The sequence below is a fragment of the Sarcophilus harrisii genome, chromosome 4 (assembly GCF_902635505.1).
Source record: "Sarcophilus harrisii chromosome 4, mSarHar1.11, whole genome shotgun sequence".
Taxonomy (NCBI): Eukaryota; Metazoa; Chordata; class Mammalia; order Dasyuromorphia; family Dasyuridae; genus Sarcophilus; species Sarcophilus harrisii.
Window position 1 is genome coordinate 321,884,502 of NC_045429.1, and position 21,934 is coordinate 321,906,435.

The 21,934-nt window shown below is 48.4% G+C and overlaps 2 protein-coding genes and 1 long non-coding RNA gene across 8 annotated transcripts in view; 1 reads left to right on the forward strand and 2 right to left on the reverse strand.

The window, feature by feature from the left end:
* Positions 1-1,121: 1,121 nt before the first annotated feature.
* Positions 1,122-6,305, reverse strand: FOXJ1 (forkhead box J1). Its single transcript, XM_031965864.1, has 3 exons — positions 6,207-6,305; positions 4,883-5,547; positions 1,122-2,909 (listed from the first exon to the last, which is right to left on the reverse strand). The coding sequence occupies exons 2-3, from the start codon at positions 5,366-5,368 to the stop codon at positions 2,139-2,141; spliced, it is 1,257 nt and encodes a 418-aa protein (XP_031821724.1). The 5' UTR covers positions 5,369-5,547; positions 6,207-6,305; the 3' UTR covers positions 1,122-2,138.
* A 97-nt stretch (positions 6,306-6,402) lies between these two features.
* On the forward strand, positions 6,403-8,807 carry LOC116423276. 2 transcript variants are annotated; one of them, XR_004233822.1, is made up of 2 exons: positions 6,403-6,723; positions 8,410-8,807. It is a non-coding gene; the product is annotated as an uncharacterized LOC116423276 (long non-coding RNA). The 2 variants fall into 2 exon arrangements; XR_004233821.1 differs by lacking the exon at positions 6,403-6,723 and adding an exon at positions 6,732-7,065.
* RNF157 (ring finger protein 157) overlaps positions 7,507-21,934 on the reverse strand; it is a 120,797-nt gene continuing 106,369 nt past the window's right edge. For 3 of the 5 annotated variants that reach the window (XM_031965860.1, XM_031965859.1, XM_023502520.2), the window contains exons 14-19: positions 21,730-21,841; positions 20,699-20,886; positions 20,057-20,122; positions 19,046-19,094; positions 16,980-17,090; positions 7,507-10,419 (exon numbers count right to left, since the gene is read on the reverse strand). In XM_031965860.1, coding sequence (XP_031821720.1) covers positions 10,298-10,419; positions 16,980-17,090; positions 19,046-19,094; positions 20,057-20,122; positions 20,699-20,886; positions 21,730-21,841 — 648 coding nt within the window. In that variant the 3' untranslated portion in view covers positions 7,507-10,297. Of the gene's footprint in view, positions 10,420-12,490; positions 12,532-16,979; positions 17,091-17,477; positions 17,540-19,045; positions 19,095-20,056; positions 20,123-20,698; positions 20,887-21,729; positions 21,842-21,934 lie in introns of those variants that run through there. The other 2 variants (XM_031965861.1, XM_031965862.1) reach the window with 2 other exon arrangements.

Consider the following 21,934-nt stretch of genomic DNA (forward strand, 5'->3'; position numbering starts at 1 on the left):
TAGGGAAGGGTCAGGGAGTGGAGAGGCGGTGACCAGCCTGGGCCCACCCAGAGCCCTGGGCAGGCACGGTCAGCGAGGGCTGGCCAGGCTGGCTTCCTGCCCAGCGGGAATGCTGTCTGCAAGTACCAGGGTGTCTGTGGCATCAGGACGCACAGGGCTGTCGGTGTCGTGGTCTCAGCATCCCTTATGTGGAAGTGGGCTGGGGAGCGGGTGTCGGTGGGATGCCTTCGTCTGAAAGGAAGCGGATGCATCGGTAGCCTCCTGACCCTTGTGCCTCAGTTTCCGTGGAAAACATTGGCTTGGGGGCGTTAACGGACCCTGGCAACGAGACCGACAGCTCCATCTCCATCAATCTCCATCAATCGTGGCAGCTCCAGATCTCGCTGGGGGGTGGAGAGTGGTAAGGGGCAGGGCCCAGAGCCTGTTCCATTGAAGCCTCGGTCCTTTTTCCTCCCATGTTGGTGAAGGGGGATGGAGAGGCGGCGGGCTAAAGGCCCGGGCCCAGGGCTTGACTAACTCCGTTGGGCAAGCCCAGGCAGGCCAGCTCAGCGGGGAGTCGGGGTTCTGGCTGACCTGGGCACACAGGAAGCCTTTGTATGCCAGGGGGAGGATCCCAAGGCGGGGAACTCTCATCGTTCCTGGGAGGCCTGCTGCTTTCCCTGTAATGGACTATTAGAGGGGCTCTCACCATCATCGGAGGGGCCACTTAGACCTGGGCTTTGCAGTGAAAGGCTTTCTGCCCCTATTCTCTTCTGGAGATGCGTTCGCCAGTTCACCTGGCCTTGTAGGCAGCTCTGTACAAATCCCAGAGCTCAAGTCCTGCAGAGAGGCTTAAGAGGTGGAGGAGGGGATGTTCCAGCCTGAGTACCCTGCTCCTTCCCCTCTCTCCAAAGCTCAGCTTTCCCATAGGAAAAGGTATATGTGTGTGTGTGTTGTGTGTGGGGGAGATTTCCAGCTCCTCAAGGCCCTAGTTAGTACAGAAGGCTTCCCAGCCCTCTCCCCCCAAATAGGAAGGTCATTAGTAAAAAAAAAAAAAAAAAAACCCAAACCCCAAAACACTTTTCCGACGAAGCCCAGAACCCTTCCCCACCTTTACTACCCCTTAAAAGAAAAGGGCGGTATCTGTTTTCAGTTCTTTTATTGTAAATAACTTTCCATGAAAAAGGTTAAATTGTCCCCGATGGGTAGGTGTGGGGCTGCTGTCCACTGGGACCCAGGCTGGGACAGGGCCCCTGCAACAGCCTCATCTCTGGGGAGCTGTAGGGACCCTCCCCTCCCCCACACCCAATTCCTATACCCCAGCCCTCGGAGCTCTAGTTCGTGACTCCACTGGGTCAGGGGGTCCCATTCCCAGTTAAATCAGCCTATTCTCTCTTAGCTACAGCTACAATCACTACATTAGTCTGCTCCCCAGCCCTGCAGCTCAGCTGCCCCCAACCCCCCCAGGAAGGGGGGACTTGCCTGTTTATCCCAAATGCCTCCTGGACAGGGTTCAAGCCTCTGATTCAGAAAAGTCTACAATCTGTACCCTTTGTCCTGCCTCAAGGGTTTGGGGCCCAAATTAAAAAGGTGGCCGCCGCTGGACCCCACTAGCCTCGGAGAGTATCTCTTTCCCCATCAGTCCAAGAACCGCCCCCTTTCCCCTTATTCTGGCTCCATGGTTCATGGCCTCTCCTTGCATACTAGCTTTCCCTCCGGCTCTGAAGTCACATCCCCAAGCCTTGCTTGGGAGAAGCCTCCAGGGATTTAATTTGCTTTCAGCTAATTAGCATCTTGTTGTACCTGGGAACTTTCCCTGGATAGAGACCTGGGGAAGAGGGCAAGAGACAGAGGCAGAGATGCACATGGAGAAAGAGAGGCGGCAGAGGGGCCATTCAGGCCTCAGGGCCTGCTTGCTGGAGGCAGCGGAGTACCTGGGTACAGCAACACTGTGTGTAAGGGATTCCTGGTCCCTCCGAGTTCTCATTGGGCTTGGGTCCCAGGGGCAACCTTGCCTTAGGGGCAGCAGGGGGTCTGAAAGTTGTCCCGCCCTCAGAAGCCCCGTCTAGCCCCTGCCTGGGAGGAGGAGGCACGTCCTTGAGGCTCCTGTTTTGGGGGAGTTATGTCCAGAGATGTGGGGAGGGGGGGTCCCAGCCTTTTTACAAGAAGGCACCCACACTGGCCCACTCGTTCAGGTCGACAGCTAGGGTGGCATCCCCAGCCTCAAAGAGGGGCTCGGGGGGCAGGCAGCTCCCGTGGCTCTCATCCCAGGGATGTTGCAGGAAGGAGGTGGCCAAGAAGGTCTCATCAAAGTCCAGTCCATCGGTCGCTGGCTCAGTTGAGGGGCCCCAGGTGGCAGGGCAGTCGATGTGGTGCCCGTGGACCGTCAGGTCGACATTGCTGCGGTTGGCTGGGCTCAGCGGCGGGCTCAGATCCAGGGCCTCCAGGGCGCCCAGCTCCCCACCCAGCGTGCCGGCATCAAAGATGGCCTCCCAGTCGAAGTCTCCCTTGAGAGGCTCCAGCTCCCCCTGCTCCTCCTGGCTCAGCAGAGTGGTGCTGGTGGGCCGGGGCGCCTTGGCTACCCGCTTAGGCAGGGGCTGCTTGCGCTTGTGCCCGGGCCGCACCTCACCTGCCCCCCAGCCCGTCTCGCCGCCCGTGGCCTCCTCAAACTCTCTCAACAGCTGCTGGGCCTCGGGGTTGACAGCCAGGGGTGCGGCCCAGGTGCCCGGCTCAGGCTCTTGCGGGGTTTGGCGGGCAAAGGCCGGGTGGATGTGGACAGGGGGCAACCGCCGCTTCTTGAAGGCACCGCTCAGTAGCCGCTCTGCGTACTGGGGGTCAATGCGCCAGAAGCCACCCTTGCCCGGCTCGTCCTTCTCCCGAGGCACTTTGATGAAGCATTTGTTCAGGGACAGGTTGTGGCGGATGGAATTCTGGGGCAGAGAGAGAAGGGTTAAGGGTCAATGGAGGAGGAAAAGGGAGCCAGACCTGTGTGGGCCTGGGAGAGCCAGGGGAGGGGAGTGGACACCTTTCCTTTGTGCTCTGGGCTCCAGAAGGCCACAGATCCAGGGAAGGGGAACCCTCTGGCTTGACTCACTGGCTCCCACCTCCCAGGCCCCAGCTGTGGGACATTGGGAGCTGGGACACTGTTGGGGGCTTTTGTTTCCTGTTGCTGGGATATCTGCCTGCTCAGCCATCTGAGCTCTGAGCCACAGGGTGGCTCTGAGTGCCACCCGCCTCCAATCCCACTCCCTCCCTTCTCCCCCCCTTGTCGGCCCTTGGCCAAAACCTTCCGCTCCCCCAGGGCCTGGACCTGCTGTCACCCTCTGCCTCGGGCTGGCAGGACTACTGCTGTTTATGAGCTTGGAGGCTGGGAGAATGAAGACATAGCTGCTCTACAGACAGTATGTGTGCATATATGTGGGGAGGGGTGGGGGCAAGGCCAGGACCCAGGAACTGAACACTATTTGCTATGAGGCTGGCCCGGGGCCTTAGCTTCCACAGCCCTTTCTCTCCCACCCACCAGCCTCAGTTGATTATTATCCAGCTAGAAACATAGCTCTCATTCTTGGTGCCCCAAGCCTCTCCAGGGAATAGAGTTGGGGCTCTGCCCTTCCACCTCCCCCATCCTGTTAAAGCTTCGTTTCTTTAGCGAGCAATCGCCTGGAAGTCAGGTTCAAACTGCAGCCAACCGGGAATGGCTTGGGAGTAGGTATTTCTTGTTTGCCTCCCATCACGCCCACTCACCTCCCATCTACTTTCTCCCAGACTTGGGAATGCCAACATTGCTTTTGGGGACCTTGTGTGGGTGGGTGGGAAGGGGCTGGGTTCTTTTGGAACCTTGCATCTAAGGCTCTGATCCTTCTGCTGAGAGTCTTTGGTTCCCCCCCTCCACAGAGCTGATCAGGTGCATCCCTTAAATCCATTGAGGGAAGCAGGACCTGGCCCTGCCTCTGTTGGAAAGCGGGGTGTCACGGTCCCCAAGAATCTCAGAGATGGAAGGGGACTCAGAAGCCACCGATTTCCACATGAGCGCCCCCTCCCCAAACCCCCATCTCCACCACCGGGATCCCGGACAAGCAGCAGGACTCATCTGGTTTACATGTGAACCCCTCCAATGCCGGGGGAAACTCGCTACTACCCTTTACAGCCAGCTCATGCCATTTCCCGACAGTGGGCGAGCGTCGCTGCCCTGGCAAGGCTGTTTACAGGCCAAGGCCCCCGGCTGTGCTATGTCAAGGCCAGAGCCTTGGAACGGTTAATAAGAGTCACAGGCAGGGTCCCCGCGGGGAGCATCCGGCCCAGGTAATTGCCCCCCAGGGAGAGCAGGGGGGAGAGGGGAGGAGCTGAGCCAGGAAGCTGGGGAGAGGCCCTCCGGGGTCTGCAGCTACAGGAAGCGCGCAGGGCCTCACAGCCAGGAGGGGCGCACACGCACATCCCAGCAAGGCCGCAGCTGCCTGTGGCACCTGAACAAACACCTCGGCCAAGAGGAGCCTGGCAGTTTCGGGACCGGGGAAAGGGGGGGGGGCAAAGAGCTGTGGGTCAGGACTGGGGTTCTTCCACCTCAGGCTTTAGTTCTTGGAACCCTCAGACACCATGTGACCTTGAAACAAGGTTCTAGGGCCTTGGACAAAACTTCTGTGCATCCTTGGAATAGTCCTCCCTGAGGCCCCCCCTCCATCGTTCCTCCCCCGCCCGGCTCTTCCCACTAGATACAGCGAGCGGGCGAAGCTCGCCCTTCCCTAAGGAGGCGCCACTCAGGGTCCCAGCTCGGACGCGTGGGCACGGCTGCGGGCTGGCCGCCCGCCTCCAGGTGCCCTGCCGGGGGGAGGGAGGCCCGTGCCCGGCCTGCCCGCTGGCACGGAGGGGCAGGGGGAGGGCGGTCCCTGCCCGCGAGCCCCCCTACCTGCCATGTGGGGTCGGCATGGCGGAAGTAGCAGAAGTTGTCGGTGATCCACTTGTAGATGGCGGAGAGCGTGATCTTGGTGGCCTTGCTGGCCTGCATGGCCATGCAAATGAGCGTGGCGTAGGAGTAGGGTGGCTTCACGTGGGGGTTGGTGGCATAGTCCACGTCGTCGGGGGGCGGGGCCTGCAGCCCGGCGGGAGCGCTGCGAGAGGTGCAGGAGGAGGTGGGCTTGCCGGGGGTGTGTGGCTGTCCCAGGCAGGCGGGATCCGCAGCCAGGGGCGAGCCGGGGGCTGCCGAGCCCGGCACCTGGTGGTAGCCGTGGGGGTCGGGGCCCCCCGGGGGCAGGGAGGGGGCCTTGGCGTTGAGGATGGAGAATTCCTGCAGCCACTGTAGGCTAGTCAGGCTGTCGTCCAGGCCGCTGGGCTCCTCCAGACCCCCCTCCTCCACCCCCCCCGCTCCGGAGAGGCGCAGCCAATTCTCTGCCATGTCTGGGGGGCCTCCCCGCGGGCGGGCTCCGCATCCAAGGGCCGAGCGCGGGCCGCTTCTCCGGAGTCCTCGGCCCAGTGACGGCAGCTCCGCTCACAGGCTCTCCCGGGCGGCGGCGGCGGCGCTGCTGAGATCCATCTCGAGGCGGCCTCCGGGAAGCCCGTCGGGGCCAGTCAAGCCTGGGAAGCGGGTGGGTTGGGGGGAACAGAGCTGAGGGGACGCCCTCTCCCTCGGCCCCGGGGGCGGCGCGGGTTTTTGTTAACTCGCCCAGGCGGGGTGGTCCGAAAGTCGGGAGTGGGGCTGGGGGGAGAGGCAGGACTAGAGGAGGATCTCCGGCGTCTCGAGCTGGGATAAAAAAGGCGAGACAGGGAGCACGTCGGGTCCGGGAGGAGTCCAGCCCCAACTTCGGAAAGCCCACCCCGCTTTTCTCCCCTTCTCTTTTCTGCCCAGAAACGCTCTAGGGCGGACTTTCCCAGCCCAAAAGGTTCGGGGGCTGGCAGTGCGGGCCTCCCGAGCTTTCCCGCTCTCCTAGAAGGACGGGGCATCCAGGGGGTTCTCCCCCAAACCACAGCAGAAATGGTGGCGAGGGGAACAGGGAGCCGGGTCTACAGGGAGGGAGGGCGGAAAAATGAGAAGTCAGGACGAGAGAAGCCACCGGGACAGCTAAGGACTGGAGCAGAGGCAGCCGGGAGTACTTGATCCCCCAAACCCGTGAGGGCGTCAGCTCGTGGGACGAGGAAGCCCGCTCAGGACTGGCTGCCCCCTCTGGCCCCTGCCCCAATCCTCCCTCCCGCCTTCTTCCCTCTTTATTTTTTCCCTCCCCGCTCCCGCCCCTTACCTGGCTCAGAGCGCGGCCCCGGCCCGAGGAAGGTTCTGGAAGGAAAGGGCCCCCCCCCCCCCCCGCCCCCCGCCACTCTCCGCCCCCAGCTCGTGGCCCCGCCAGCGCCCCTCGTCCCACCCCCCCCTCCCGGCTGCGCTTCTCTGAGCACTGGCGGCCCTGGGACCGGCATTAAGTAGCTGCTCGGGAAGGCTTCTCTCGCTACCATGGCGACGCCCCACCCCCATAAACAGCTTCTGCCTCGGCCATTGGTCCGCGAGTCTCCAAGGAGACCGCGGGCACTTGCCACTCTCAACCCCGCTAACTCGCTTCGAACCCCGTACTTCTCCGCGGTCCTCACCCCGCCCCCCTCGCTCCCGGCATTCCCGCGCCCAGCTCTGTGGGCCCCGCGCTGAGAGCTGGAGGCCCGCGCAGCTCCCAGCTCCCCGCCTGTGTTCCCGGGAGGCCGCTCTACCATTTCGCCGGTTGCCCCCTGTCTCCGCCCTGCTTGACTGGAGGTTGATGAACTCAAAACTACGTGAGGCTCCCTGGGATTGAGCTCCGGGCGCGGGCTCGGGGTCTCCTCTGGGGTGTGCGGTGCCCTCGGTTAAGCCCCCTGTAGCTTTTGCTGCTCCCTCGCATCTCTTTTCGGTCCCCGGTCCCCGATTCCCAGCGCCATCCACGGTCGCTGGCATGTCCGTCCGATGCTCCCGCCCGGGAACCAAGCAAATGAGAGAACAGACCGCAGTCGAGCTCAGGGGCATCATCCTTTTGCCTCGGCCAAGCCGTTAGGGAAAGGCACTTTTCACCTTCTCTCCATCCCCCTATCCTAATGTATCAGTGGGAAGGGGGCACGGGACGGCAAACCGCCTAGAGCAAGGTGAGAAATTCCAGGGTACCCGTAGTTCCCTAACTTTGGGCAGAGAGGAGCTCCCTCTCTCCTCCGTTCCTCTGGCCTCGCTCTCGTCCCCATGTTCCTGCTGTGTAATTATTGAAGGCCTCAGTGTGCTTAGGAGCTCTCTAGTTTGCCTTAGCAGAATCAAGCGTTGGGGAGGGGAGTTCATCACACAGGCCTGTACGGGGAGAACTGGGGTCATCTGGGGGAGGGAAAGAGGAGCTGTTGCCCAGGAGTTGATGTGGAAGCTCTGGGAAAGGCATGTCAACTCCCACCAAAAAGCATTCCCAACCCCCTCCACCTTGACCTCTTACTCTTCCACATCTCCTACCTCCAGGGAACCTCTTTAATAACCTCAGGGCATTTTGGAGAAAGCAGTACAAAATCTCTCACAAGCAGGCCAAATTCTCAGTCACCAGCTGCCTCTTCCTCTTGTAAACAGTTTTATTCACTTTTGAGAACCATGCAGCAATCCATAAACATTGCTTTGTTGAGGTGGCACCTGCAGCATACCTATGTGTGCCCCCTGAAGGGGACACACTGTCCCCAACAGTAAGCACACAAATACACACACACACACACACACACACACACACATGTGTGCAAAATATCCAGGAAACATCATCCACTTTTGCACCAAGCCCAGCATCACTTTGAAATAAGATACTTTCTTTGTTATGAAAAGTGCTCCACATGCACTAAAAGCTCCCAGAATGGTGGGGATTCCTGGTGGAATAGAAGTGGGGTGGGAAATAGGGAAGAGGAAGAAAATGTCAAGGTGAACAAATCAAGATCATCCCATCCCTAGAAAATAATAGGATGGGAACAGAATGAAGCATAAGCAAAGGAGTGATTAGTTGTTATAACCCATGCTATTCAAGACATTCCTCAAGCCATGGCTCCCATCAGACCTCCCTTCTTTACCCCTTTGGAGAGCCACTACACAAAAGGGAAATGGCTTTCCTCTGATGGTACTTCTTAACCTGCATTTTCCCCTTTCCCTTTTAGAAACAGTGGCTTTGTCCCTGATGTGTTTCCTTAGCCTGATTGATAGGATCAAAACAGGCAAGGTTGATATTGTTGTTTGGGAGGGGGGTGATCATATCAAAACCAGGCTGTCAACTGCCTCATGTCTTAATAAGATGGGTTTTTGTCAGATACTCTTGAATGGGATAACCACCTGCCAGGTATCTAAATAGGAGAGGAAAAAGAGGAACTATCTAAGAAAGAGGGGGCTAAGGAGCTGTTTCCACCACATTTACACATTTGCAGTTGGGGGTGGGGAAGCAGTTTTGAAACAAGGAAAGGATTACTGCTGCCTTCTTCCAGGAACACAGCCTCAAGTTTCTTGCTTTGCTGGCTGCTTGAGAGAGATGAGCTGCAGGTTCTGACACCCCAGCACCAAAAGACACAGGTAATCAGTAAAAGGAATGAGGATATTTATTTTGGTTTAAGGTTCCTGGCTGTTTTAACTATTAACTGTTGTCTCCATTCACCCATCTCCTCCCCCAAGCATCCTGTTTAACACTACCCAGTGACTGCCAGAGGTAGGTCTGCATGCTTGCTGATAAAACCACCCAGATTATATAGGCCCAAGGAAAGAGATTATTGCTTAACTATGCTTGTTTTAATTTTTTGCTTTAGGAAAGGGAATAATTGTGAGGCAGGTAAGGGACCATATACCAGCCAATCAACTTGTATTGGGGTCTTTTGGAGGATGATAAAAATTAAAGATTCAAAACACTGCCTTAATTATTAGGCTTCTGAATTGTCAAGCCATAACCAGGAATATAAAGTACACCTGGATAGGTTCCTTATACCTCCGAGAATATATAGTTAGACCATTAGGTTGAAAACAGTGGGGCAACTCCCCCGGGGGGGGAGGGGAAGGTGGAGGGGAGCTGAGGCTTTTCTCAGGGTTCTAGATCTTTCAAGCATGGACTTGCATAGGCTTTCCAGCACAGGAGTACAAGAGGGCTCCTCCTGGAAAATAAATATTCCTCAAGGGCATTATTATATGTCCCTGGAAGCTTTACTCTTTCATATTCCCTGCCTGTTCTCCCCCTACAACAAGAGCCTATGATCCCTCTTTTAAATGCTGTAAATCAAAACAGTATCCAGAACTCCTCCAAATAACCCTGATGGGGAGATAGGAATGATACCTGATTTAGAGGTTAACCTTTTTGGCTCAGGATTTTATTATATTCATTTAAGTTTCAAAGCACCTCATTTGACCTGAACTATATTCCAATCCATGTTCTACATAGTCACAGATCTGCTCCTCCACTATACCTCTTAGTATTAGCTAAGACTAAGCAGGAAGGACTGTAAGGGGGAAGGAAGCCCTGGAGGTGGAGGAGGCCTGCTCACTCCCTTCATGTAGCTCAGGGAGTTCACTGAGGTCACATGCCCTCCCTCCTCTTCCCCACCCTCCAACTATTTGAGGCTCTACTTCAGACCCTCATTTTTGTCCCTGATGTGAGAACACTGGTACTTATGCACACGTCTGGAAGGAGGATAGCCACTTTCATCCATGTATATTGCTCAGGGTATAAACAGTTGAGAATTTAAGTGTTAAGATTCCCCATAAAGGGAGCAAGTCTTATCTACAAAGCAGAGCACATAAGAGGCAAAAACTAGACTTTTATGGAAAGAAATACTCAACCATCCCATTAGATGCCACTTTTCAGAGTAGGTGGAGAAACTGCTTCAGAATAGTTTAGTATAGGATGCCTACTTTTCTCTGCCATGGATGAGGGCTAACCCAAAAGGAAAGTTGCCAAGGTAGTTTAATTGTGCTGGAGGTCAGATAACGCAACATAGGTAAAGGAAAGCAAAGCAGCCAATTTTCCAAGCCCTCCTGCTGTAACCCTAAGGAGAAAAAATGAGACCACACAGCCAGCACACAGCCTGCTGCTCTACCTTATAGGGGAGATGGGGCGGAAGTCTCTGAAAAGGCGATGATGAACCACAGTTCATCAACTTGACTTTAGTCCAGATAGAGGGATTTCCAGTCTGTTTCAAGTGGAGATCCAGGAAGTAGGAGAGGCTGGGCAAGGTGTAGAATGACCTCGACATCCAGTTTTATACACAAATATAAAAAGTCATCACAGGTCTTAGTGGGAATACCCAGGAGGTCAGCAGTCCAGTGGGGGGGGGGGGGCACATTGGAATGTGAGGATGGAAAAAAGAGCCCTGTGACAGGGGCTAGGACTCTTCAGACAGCCATGGGACCCCTTACACAAGGCTGGTTCTCAGGGTCCTCCGGGCTGCTTGATGACAAATGCCAGCACTGGTTATTCCTGCAACTGATAGCATTGTTGTCCACTTGCCAGGTGCCTGGGGGAAAAAAAAGGAGGGTTACCAGTGGCTCTGGCTGAGTCCAGATTTTTTCCAACATGGATAGCACTGGAGTACGGCACTTAGGGGCACAGGGCATTACCTGAAGCTCCAATGATTGGAACAATGGAAGTGTGCCCCTTCCAATTAATAGGACAACAGGGATTGAAAGAGAGGCAGGGAAAATCAAAGTTAAGAAAGAAGTCAGGTATAGGGTGTACCCTCTATGGGAATGGTCTCTGTTATTGTCCCTGGGGAAGAAGCTGACAGGGATATAGAAAAACTGCTCCATTTGGTACATTTAGGCCCAGATTCCCTGGAATAACAATCTGATATCGGAAAAATATCTTTTTGTGGGTCAGAGAAACGAAACTTCTGGGTGCTGAGATTTTCTTTCATGGCAGGAAGGATGAGAGGAGAGTGAGAGGCATATGTTAATTTGGGCCTGAGATGATATTGTTTGCAAAGAAGGCACCTGTAGGGAAGGAAGTGATAAGTAGCCATGGAAGGTGTCAGAGACAGGATGGTGTCGGTGAGTTCTTGCAGGAAGACAGCTTAATGGCTTCCAGTGTTCCCACTGACATGGCTTTGCTTTACACCCCTCTGAGAGCAGCCCAGAGACAGCTGTACCCTGAATGGTGTGCTTCCCATCCCTCCACTGAGGCAGTTCTAGGGACACTGGCCTATCAAACCTAGCTGAGTAGATGCTCACTGGTTTGGGGCACAGAAAACCTAAGGCAGGAAGATCCCTGGGCTCAGGAGGACTAGCCCTGTGATCATAAGCAAGACTCTTAATCTCTGGGAGCCTCAGGGATTTTGTTTGTTTGGACTTCATTCCTTCCAAGAAGGAAACTCTCTCCAACAATGTAAATCCAAATCAGCTTTCAAATTTTTTCCCCTAACTTTTTACTGAATTGAGATGTGGAAGATAGGCTGGGGAGGTCAAGGCACAGAAAGAATGTGACTGGTTCAAGATCACAAAGACCATATGTGTCAAAGGCAGAACTTAAAACACAGGTTTTCTTACTCTAGGGCCAGGTCTTTAGCTGCTATGCCAAGCTGCTTTCCCCTTATGTTTTTCCCTTCCTTAAAACTATAACATTCTATCTATGTTATATATTTAACATGTATATAGTTATTTAGATGTTGTCTCCCTCATTGGAATTTAAGCTCCTTGAGGAAAGGGACTTTTCCCCATTTTGTATCCCTTAGCACAGTACCTGGCACATAGTAAGTGCTAAATAGATGCTTGTTTACCGACTGACTGATGCTGCCTCAGTTTACTTATTTATAAAAGGGAAGAGGGAAGAATACCTCATCTATCTCAAAGGATTGTGAGGTCAAAATTAGATTATGTATGTAAAAAGGCTTTGTAAATGTTAATGGAGCTGAAATTTAAAAGGGGACTGTGATGTCTGATTTTAGGGTGATGCCAAAAAAAATCCAGGCAAGCTACTATGTGACTGTAAAAGGAGAAGTATTTCTAATTAGGGAATGTTAGGCTTGGGCTATAGACTTTTAGGGGCAGCTGTGATCCATTTCAATCCAGGAGGAAAATAGTTTTATTTCTCACAAAGGCAGTGTTGTGCAGTGGACACTGAACTGGCCTTTGAACCAGGAAGAACCAGGTTCATTGATCCATACTGGCTCAATGACCCTGAGCAAGTCACAGCTTCTCAGTGCTCTAAGCAGTGCTCAAAACTTGAAGTTTGATCTGCTTAAAGAGTTTCCCTATATTAATGGAATCATATATCTAGTCCAATTTCCCATAGAATTCCCTGATTCAGTGTTGATTCTAAAATGTTCTGTGGCTTAGGCTGATGGATCCCATGAGAAGAGAGAGAGGAAGCAAAGGAAATCCTTAAGGATTCTTCATAGCTGGATTTGGGGATCTTTTGTTCCGTGGAGGACTAAAGACTGGGTGTTAAGGATATGTGTGTATGTGTGTGCATCCCTAGCTAGGTAGCAGGACAAGAACAGGACATACTGCCTTTTATGAAGCTTAAAAGCCCAACAATGAGTTAGTTATTAGTTATGCTTGTTCAGATATATGACTTGGTGGATTTCATACCTATTCCTCAATGTTTATGGGGCAGGATTCCGGAACCTCGGCTGTTCAGTAGGAAAGACCAAAAGCAAATGGTAAACATGAGAGAAGACACACAAGCATGCACAAAATAAAAATACCAGCAGTAACACCACCACCACACCATGAGAGGCTTGGGCTTAGAGGCTATCGAGGAAGAGACCACTTAGTTGAGACTGGGCATCTTTACGAGCCTGACTGACAAATTCCACTCTTTGAACAAGTCCTTAAAAAACCATAGCTGGGGTTTTCCTGGGGAAAGGAAGAGGGAAGGGGGGGGAGTCGGGAGAGGAGAGGCAAGATTTTATAATGGTATTAAAAAATTAAGAATTATGGTTGAAAATTTTGATGTCTATCTTCTTCAGCCCCTCATTATACCCTAATATGATGAGGAAAGATTTACTGGGACCAGTGTAGCACCTCCTCCTCTGAAAAGGATTCTGCAAAGCCCACCATTAATTTCCCAAGTGGCTTTCTCCTTAAATTCATCCATATGGAGGTACACTGACCAAAATTAAATAATTTTTTCTTTATCTGGGGAGGCTGATAAAGAATTTCCTTACGAAAGGGAGTGACCATTTTTGTCTGGCTGACATTCCTTTCCTTTAGTCCATTACAGAGTGGGAAGAATGGCAGAAAAGGTAACCAGGACTGCTTACCATCCTTAGAAGTGGGAGGACAAAGTGACCTCTAGAGGTGGACTTGGGAGGCACACTTAAGGAAGTAGATTCCTTTTGTCACATACAGATATAAATTTTTAAACCTTTGGCCTCTACAAATCCACCAAATGAATTACGTTTAAGGGCTATAGAAACATGTGGGTCTAGGGCTTGAGCCCCAGAATACATATGATTCTTTTGTATAGCTTCTCCCAAAAGAAAAACAAAACATCCAATATTTCTTTTTGTTATCCATGATAGATGATCTGATATGATTATCAACTCCAGGGACAGGAAGTCCAAGAAGTGGCTGGCAAACAGCAAGCATTTACTAAATGTTCTTTGATTAGTCAAGAAAGATTTATTTCAGTTCTTTCTGCTCTTCTCTATGTCTGTGGCACAGTGATTTTTATTGAAAATTTCTACAAACAGACCCAAATCTGCCTCTATCTCTTTTCATAAAGACATTGCCCCAAATTCCAGTTCATAGTTGGATTCTGGGTAGATTGTCAGCTGTCATCTGACCTCTAACCTGCTTGCCTATTTAATTATCCATCAAATCCCTCAACACCACATCTAGCTAGTATAATCTTTCTGTTCTTAATCCTATTACCATTCATGCTTTTTCTACTTAGATTTTTGCCTAAGGCTACTTTCAGACAAAATCTCAGAACACATGCTTAAAGCTACCTTCAGTGAGAGATCATCCAAGAGTTGGGTTCAAATTCTGCCAAGAGAGGGCTTAGAATGGGTCAGGCTACTGAAAAATTATCTTAAAAAGTACAGGAGAGATGACTGATAGTGGAACCAGAGCAACTTTTTTCATGAACTTATCTCTCCTAGAGCAGAGGTGTCAATTCCTTCAAAACTCCCCATGCCAGGAAAGAACCAGATTAAAATATAACTAGGAAATATTTAGCAAAATAAATAAAATACAACATAATGTTAATTTGTGGGTTTTCTAAATTAATAAACCACTCACAGGGCTCTTTATCTGAATTTGAAACGACTGATCTAGAACACCTGTGCTTGGGAAAGAGTGATTTGAGTATCCCCTTTTGACAGAGCATTTTAAGTGTTGTCAAAAGGTCTTATTCCCCCTTCTGCCCTCTCTGAAAAAGATAACATCTGCTTTAAGGGAAGGGTAGATGGACTTGAGCAGACAAAGGAATGATCAGGAAGCAGGTGCTGCTTTGATGAAGGAGATGCCCTGTGTGTTTGGGCTTACAAATAGCCAAGCCATCAAACATATGTCCCAGCCATAAGAGAAGGTCTTATAACTGGTCATGAAGAGGTCCAATTTATTCCACACTGATTAGCTGATCATGAAGAGATCCAATTTATTTCACACTGATTTCCCCTGAGATTAGCTTCTCCAGTCATCAATCCAGTCATAAGTCATACACAACATTCCAGACATGTCCCTGCCCCTTCTGGGCAGAATAAGTAGAGAAAGGTGGTCCTCCTCTCTTCCATATCTCCCAAAATGGTACAATGGGACCCAATAGGCTTTTCAAATACTGAGCATGCCGTTTTTAAAGCGGTCTAACCCAACCCTTTCCTAATGATTGTCTGTGATTTATCTTCATGTCCTTCTTAAAACTGAGACTGGCTTAATCCTAAAGAATATCCTTTGGCAATCGCCCTCATCATAAGGGGCTCTGAGAGTGAATGACTTCTTTCTGAGAAAGTTTGTGTCTGACAGCCTCCACTAATCTCACAAGTGGAATAAATGTCAACAATGCAGGTAGGTTGGGAAAGGGTCTTGGGAAGTGAGGAGGAAGCCCCAGAGAAAGCTCAATTTGCACCAGAGTTGTTGGCTAAGAAATGCTCCCTTAAAAATGGAAAGTTAAACTGCATCCTTTGAAGGGAAGCAGGGCTTCTTATCTTAGTTGCCAGAGACCTCAGTTTAAAGCCTGGCAGGATAGTCAGTGCTTGATTTACAAATTGACTGACCAAAGAAAGCAACGGAGAACAAGCTCCCCCATGATATAGAATTCTCACAAATGAACTATTTACTTCTATTAAATTGTTCTTTATAAAAGTTCAACAGGAATGGAGTTAACTGACCCCAAATATTTTTCTTGGGGATAGGGAGAGATGGCCTCAATATAAGTCTATGGCAATTATTAAAATCCCTTATGTAACAAAGGAGCACCAATAAAGCTGTGCATATCCAGCAACCCTGGTGTAAGGGACTGAGCACAGCCAAAAAAGGACAGTGTTGGCACAGAGTGAACATGAACTTCATACCGACTGAATCCAGGTAAAATAAATGTTTTAAAATAAACAAATCAGACAAACAGATCAGAACTTGGCAAAAAGACACAAAAACAAATGGACAGACAGAAGCAAGTTAATAAGCGGAAAGGCAGGAGGTGTATTTTGGGCCCCTCACAGCACCAGCTCTAAATTAACTGAGGGATCAACCACTTAGTTCAATATTCCTCCTTAATGTTTTTTGTTGTTTTTGTTGTTTTGTTTTGTTTTGTTTTAGCAGATGCTTCCCAAATATAGTACAGGAAAAGCAGATGAAATGGCATTATCTCAACTGGCCTCACTAAAAATTAAGAGGCCTTGGTAAATAATAGGCTATACTCAATGGGAAATTACTTAAAAGCCTTTTTGAAAGCCTGATGAGTTATTTCTGCTGGAAGATCTTTTCTTAAGATCTTTTCTGTATATATAACTGCACAGAGCTAGCATGATTTTTTAAATCATTTTTCCTCCTAGTTTGATGGAGAGTGGCAATTCACTGGAGAGGTTCCCTTTTCTATTACTCCAATTGTTTCATAGAGTACGTGAAGCACTGGACCCATGAGTATACAAGTAATTTGGATATATGAACATAGCCCAGGATTCTGCAGTTTGAAAGAGTCTTTATAGAAGGAGATCTCATAGGTCACAAACAACAGTGCAATGGAAAGATCAGCCTCTGGGGAAAAGCCAACAAGTGGGTTCATGGACCATCTAAAAAGGGGAAGTGTTTACCAAGACTACTTGGGCAATCCCTAGTGCTAAAGAAATGATTCAAGGAATATTTAAATGGCTTTTCAGGGCAGAGAAGTGAAAGTCCAAGTTGAAAACATGATGAAAAAGGCTCCCATCTAAAGGGTCATTCTATTTTTAGTTAATTATCTCCAGAAGGAAGGAGCAAAAAATTGATCAAATTTCTGGGATTCCAAGTTAGAGCAATCGATCTTTGTTGCAAGGGCCATGGAAGTCAGGATGCAATGAAATTTAAGACAGCAGCACTCTGACTTCCCTTTTAATCAAACAATGCACTCTAAGATTCAAATCCAGCAGGTAACAATGAAGCTGATAACTTGGAGTTCTCTGGATCATAAAGTGAATCACTGATTTTAAAAGTACTTTTTCAATTTCCTTCTTAAGAATTTACCTATGCTGGTTTTGGGGAATCCAGCTGGGATTAAAAAAAAAAAAAAAGGTCACTGCTTAGAGTTTCTTGCTACTGCTGGATTAAAAATCTCATGGATTCCTGACAGAATACTTATCAAATCCTAAAGCGAGGGGTCATAAGCACAAACCGATAAACTCTACCCCTTTTTTCTTTTAGCCTAGGGGTGAGCACTTTTTACTTAAAAGAGAGGCTGCTCATTGTCAAAAGGTTTAAGGAGTCTCCTGGACATTGCTGCTGTCTTGCCTGTTCCCAGCATCTTAATGCACACCCCATGCCTTCTTTTCTAGGAAACTGCAGGATAGGAGATGGGTGTGTAAAGGGTGAGAGCAAAGGTAGAGAGCAGGAGGTGGGGGGTGTTTCCTCCCAAGTTCATGTTCAGCAGACTGCCACTCACCGGGTAAGCAGACCTCAGAGCACAGCTTATTGTCGAGTGTTTTCACCACTGCGATGTCAATGTCATTGTTATTGTCACACTCCATACCTAGGAATGCGCAAGTCCTCTGGCCTGTAATGGAGTTAATGCAGTTAGAGAGGCGCTGTGATTTTCTTTGCTTTACTGTCTTTTAAAACAAAAATCTTAAAGATGGAGACAAAAAATCAAATTATATATTAAAAAAAGACAATAACTAAGTGGGTAAAGAGTGGACAATAAAGGAGTCACATTGTGTAGGGATGTGAGTGTCTTTGTTCTCGAAGCTATCCTTCCCTGTCTTCCCAACCAGCTTCTTCTCATTTCTTGTTCAGTAACTTCAGATTACTGAGGAGGAGGGCAAAGGAATACACAGGGATTTCGAAGAGAACAACTAGGAAGTTCAGTAAATATGCAGGTAAAAGGCAGACAAGAGAATAGCTGGGAAAAGCTAAAGAAAGCAACTGGGAAAGTTACCCCCTGCTCATGCTTGTGTCTGTCTCTGGTCCGTGTCAGATGCGTTTATGACCATAGGGGAGTGGGTTCTGCAAAATGAGTAAATAATAAAAGCAAAAATTAAAGATTCCAGGTTCCACTATTTTGCATGTCAAATCCAAATTGCCACATTAACAAAATTAAGATTTTGCTGATGAATATTTGTTTGTTTTGTCATTTGGAACATCATTTAAATGACTGACCAGAAACCTACAGACATGTAAGGGGGCAAGGAGAGTTATAGCAGTCATTCTTTAAAGCCCCCCTATTCCTTGGTGAAAAGGAGAAAGGAAATCATGAGTTGCCAAATGGACTATAAGATATCAAGAAGAAAAACAACCCTGCCCTTTGTAACAACCAGAAATGTGGCAACCCTACAATGTAGAGGAAGAAGACAAATTTATAAAAAGCTAAGATTTTAAGCAAGTCTGTTTTGGAATGACCAAGCGATACTTGGGTAACCTGAGGTCCAACTAACAGTCTGAGTTTATGGTTTGTCTCTCTGGCTGGTGTGCAAAAGGTGATGAGAGGCACATTTCTTAAGCAGTGGTCACCAGTCTGCCTGGGATGCTCTTGGGCCGGGCTGACTGTGTGCATGCACACCCTGTGAAGTTTTCCAAGCAGTGGCCAGCACTCAAGCAAAAGCAACCAGAATGATGGCGGCTGAGGTCTACAGCCAGGCTGGGGGTGGGGCTAGCTTAGCCTGGTAGGTGCTTTGATCTATCCCCCTTTTCATGACACATTTCATGGAGAGAATAGATTCTCAACCCCAGGATTCTGGGTGTCTATTTTTGCCTCAGATCCTTCCCATCTGGTCCATCCTTTTTTTTACTAACGACTAAGCTAATTTTTAATGGGGAAGAGGGGAGGGAGGAAGAAAGAATGCTATTTCTATTCCAAGAAGAGCATTAAAAGTCTCAAATGTTGTCAGTGAATATCATTGCAGACACATTTTTGCAGACACATGCCTACATAATTTTGTTAAAACTTGTGCCCCTTTCTTGGCAATTCTCTTAAATCACCAGCTACAACTTCTCAAGATCTTTCTTTTATAGGAAGGAGAGCAATCTTCTAAATTAAAGTGAATCAAACCAAGGCCCTCTCCCTGAATTAGAGAAATTATTGTAAGACACTGTTGCTGTTTCTACCACAGAAGGGCAGCCCTAAATGGTCCTCTGACATTTGGCTGAGAAGCTCTTAGGGGAGAAACAGTGATTGGGCAACTGTCCAGAAACCTCTGGAGATTACAACAACACACAAAACCATGATCTGCCCGAAGTCTAGCGTCCTTAGACTAAATACATTTTTCTTTCCTTCCTTCCTCCGTTCCTTCTTACCTGCCTTCCTCCTTTTATTCTTCCCAGAAAAGTTAGGAAGATACACTGAGATACTCCTTTCTCCCTGCTGTCTTTCACACATTGCATTTCACACATTGTGACTTTCTTTTCATCAATCATACAACTAAATAATGCCACCAAAATAAATGGTTCTCTTTTCTCTGCCTTGACATCACTAGGGAAAATGAGAATAAAGAAAGCAAAGAGCCAGTCTGTTACCATCTTCTTGTGTAGATGATCCATCCTCTTCTTCCAACACATCGTTCCCCTAGGACACAGCAAAGAGGCTATGAATATTGAAAGAATAGCTATGAACCCAGACCAATATAAACCCCTCCAAATCCTTGCACTTACCATAATAAAACAGCTGACAAAAAACCAAGGAGCCCCCATATTATTGGTATGATTGAGGTTGCAATACCACCCTTAACCTGTTAGTCTCCTGTTCCACTCTCACTATGTGTTTTGCTCACTATCTGAACACATTTTTTCTTTATTCTCGCTAGATAGTATCCCTAAATCCCCAATCAACTGCTACCCCTTGTGGAAAGATCAATACCAACAGGCTCGCTCCCACCCTATCCATCTGGATCCTTGTAATGCCTTGATAGTGGGGCTATCTCAGGAATTTCTCTCTCTGCTCAAGGCTCCTCATGTATGACTCATCATGTACCATTCTCCCTTTTGTGTTGATTGGGGAAATTCTGCTTAGTAAGACACAGTTACTATATGGATTTGGCTCTGATCAATTTTACATCAATGTGTCTTATAAAAAAAGGATTTTTTTGTTGGGAGTTCCTTTAGTCTTTTTTTTCTCTCCTGGATTGAAATCACAAGAGCAATAAATGAAATACAAGAAAAATGATAGGTATATACAAAGCTCTGGCTTAGGAACTTCTAAAGGGCTCACATCTCCCCCAAAATCTATAGAATGAAGATCTGGTTCATTGGAAAGGTTTATAGGAATCCTAATGGGTAATCAACTGTGATCAAAGCTTGGGATTCTGCAACAAAGTACCTCTTTGGAGTCTCCATCCTATTATACATGTGAAGAGTACAAAGATGAGTAGTTTCCTGGATGACATGACTCATCACATCTTGCTTCTCTACTGAGTCTGAACATAGCAGCAGCTTCCAACACTAGACTGAAGTTCATCCTCAAAGTCTTAGATTATTGGCTTTAAAGATCACTAACTATAGGAAAGGGGACACTGCTCTTTAGCATGTTACCTCTGCATCCTGCTCTTCTGCTGGGACACCAACAAAGTCAGTATCTGGGGATTCAACAGGCATCAACTGCAAAATAAAACGGGTAAGAGACAAGTTCACCAACCTCTTCTTGCTCTATTCTAAGAACTGTGGAAAGCTGAATGCCCAAAGGGGCTTCAGTTACAAAATGGGAAACACGAGATAAAAGCCAAAGAAATTTCAGACAGAAGACAGTAGCATCCAAGGGGTCTTTGGAATGAAGCTACTTGCCACTCCACAGCATTGTTCCCATATTGTTAAGAGGGTTCTGTATAGTTATCTCTCAGACCCTACCTCATCTTTCTCTCTCCACCCAAATCTGCATCTTGGAATTCCTACTTCCTTTTAAGGCATAACTAAGTGCTGTTTCCTACAGGAGACTTCTTGGGTGTCCCAAGGTGTTAAATATTGAGTACCCCATCAAAATTATTTTGAATTTATTTCATATACATGCAATTCCTTCCCACAGAATGTAAGAGGTTTATTGTCGCCTTTGTATCACCAATTAATAAATACTTATTGTACTGAATCATTGAATCTTTTCTTGGGGGTGAGAATAGACCTCACGTATCTCAAACTGGTTAGTTTGAAAAACAATGATGATTCCAGAGGTTTTCTTCTTACCTCTCCTTCTTCTGATGGGGCTCCACTGGCGGCAAGTGGGGAAGGGAGAACGTCTCCTTCTTCTTCAGTGCCGGGGGCAATATAGGAACCAGACATAGAGGAGATTGTGTCAGTGCTGATCTGAGAGTTTTGGCTTTGAGAAGAGGCTATGGACATGACAGATTGTGCCAGGCTACTGCTGACAGGGTCTGCAGAGAGAACAGTTAAGAGAAGCACAAATTATCTTAGTTACAATGGGTACAGGAGGGAAAAGAAATGGATCCTGACAGTTTAAAACAAACAAAAGAGTAAATCTTACCTATTCCCTAGGCAGCAAACACCCTCTGCTTAACTGAACTGTGCTGGAATAGGAGTTTACTGAACTTTTGCCTTTTTTAAGGGTTAGAACTCAGAATTTATTCTCAGGAACTAAAGAGAGAAGACTAGAAGAAAAGGAGGCTGCTAGGGTTAAATCAGAACCTTGTTCATGGAAGAATGTTTAGGGTCTTGGACTTGGGAGTCAGAAAGTCCTGAGTTCAAATCCTGACTCAGATATTTACTAGGCACTTAATATTTCTATGCTTCAGTTTCCTCATTTGTAAAATAAAGGGTTTGGATTTAATGCCCTTTAATGTCCCTTCCAGTTTTAAATCTCTATAATCCTATGAACTAATATTATTAGTGTGTTCTGAATTTTGTTGTTGTTGTTTAAAAGAAAGAGAGGCCTTTCCCCAAGATTTAGAATTAAAATTAGTATTAAGGTTAAAAAAACCAACCAAACAAAAAAACACATTAGATCTCTTGGTCCTCTCAGAAGGAAATCAAAAGGAGGAGATTAGCTCCCTGGCTGCCCAGGAAACAATGCAGCTACTTTCACTAAGCATTCTCATCACAGCAGAGGCAGAAGTCTCCTGTCTTTCCCTCAACCAGGGATTACATTTACTATGCTTGACCATATCATACCATTAACTGATTACAGCCCCAAGGAAAAATGTGAATCCTTATGGAGGAGGAAGGTTCACAGCAACTGTTAGTCTTGTTCTATTAAGTACCTTCTGGGGAAGAAATCGTGGAAGAGAGTGGAGTCCCTGTGCAAGATGATTGGCCAATGGCTCCTGATGAAGATAAAGTGAGATTCTCACTCTCTGGAGTTGCACCGCACTCCTGGAAAAGCAACAATGGGAAGGTAAAGTGAGCTCAAAGCATACAGGGTTGGTAGCAATATGGAGGGACAGGAAACGTGTGTGTGTGTGTGTC

Excerpts from the sequence above, each read along its gene's own strand:
- FOXJ1 (XM_031965864.1), bottom strand. The coding sequence starts at position 5,368 with ATGGCAGAGAATTGGCTGCGCCTCTCCGGAGCGGGGGGGGTGGAGGAG. Across the intron at positions 2,910-4,882 it reads ATGCCGACCCCACATGGCAG|AATTCCATCCGCCACAACCT; the intron begins GTAGGGGGGCTC and ends TCTCTGCCCCAG.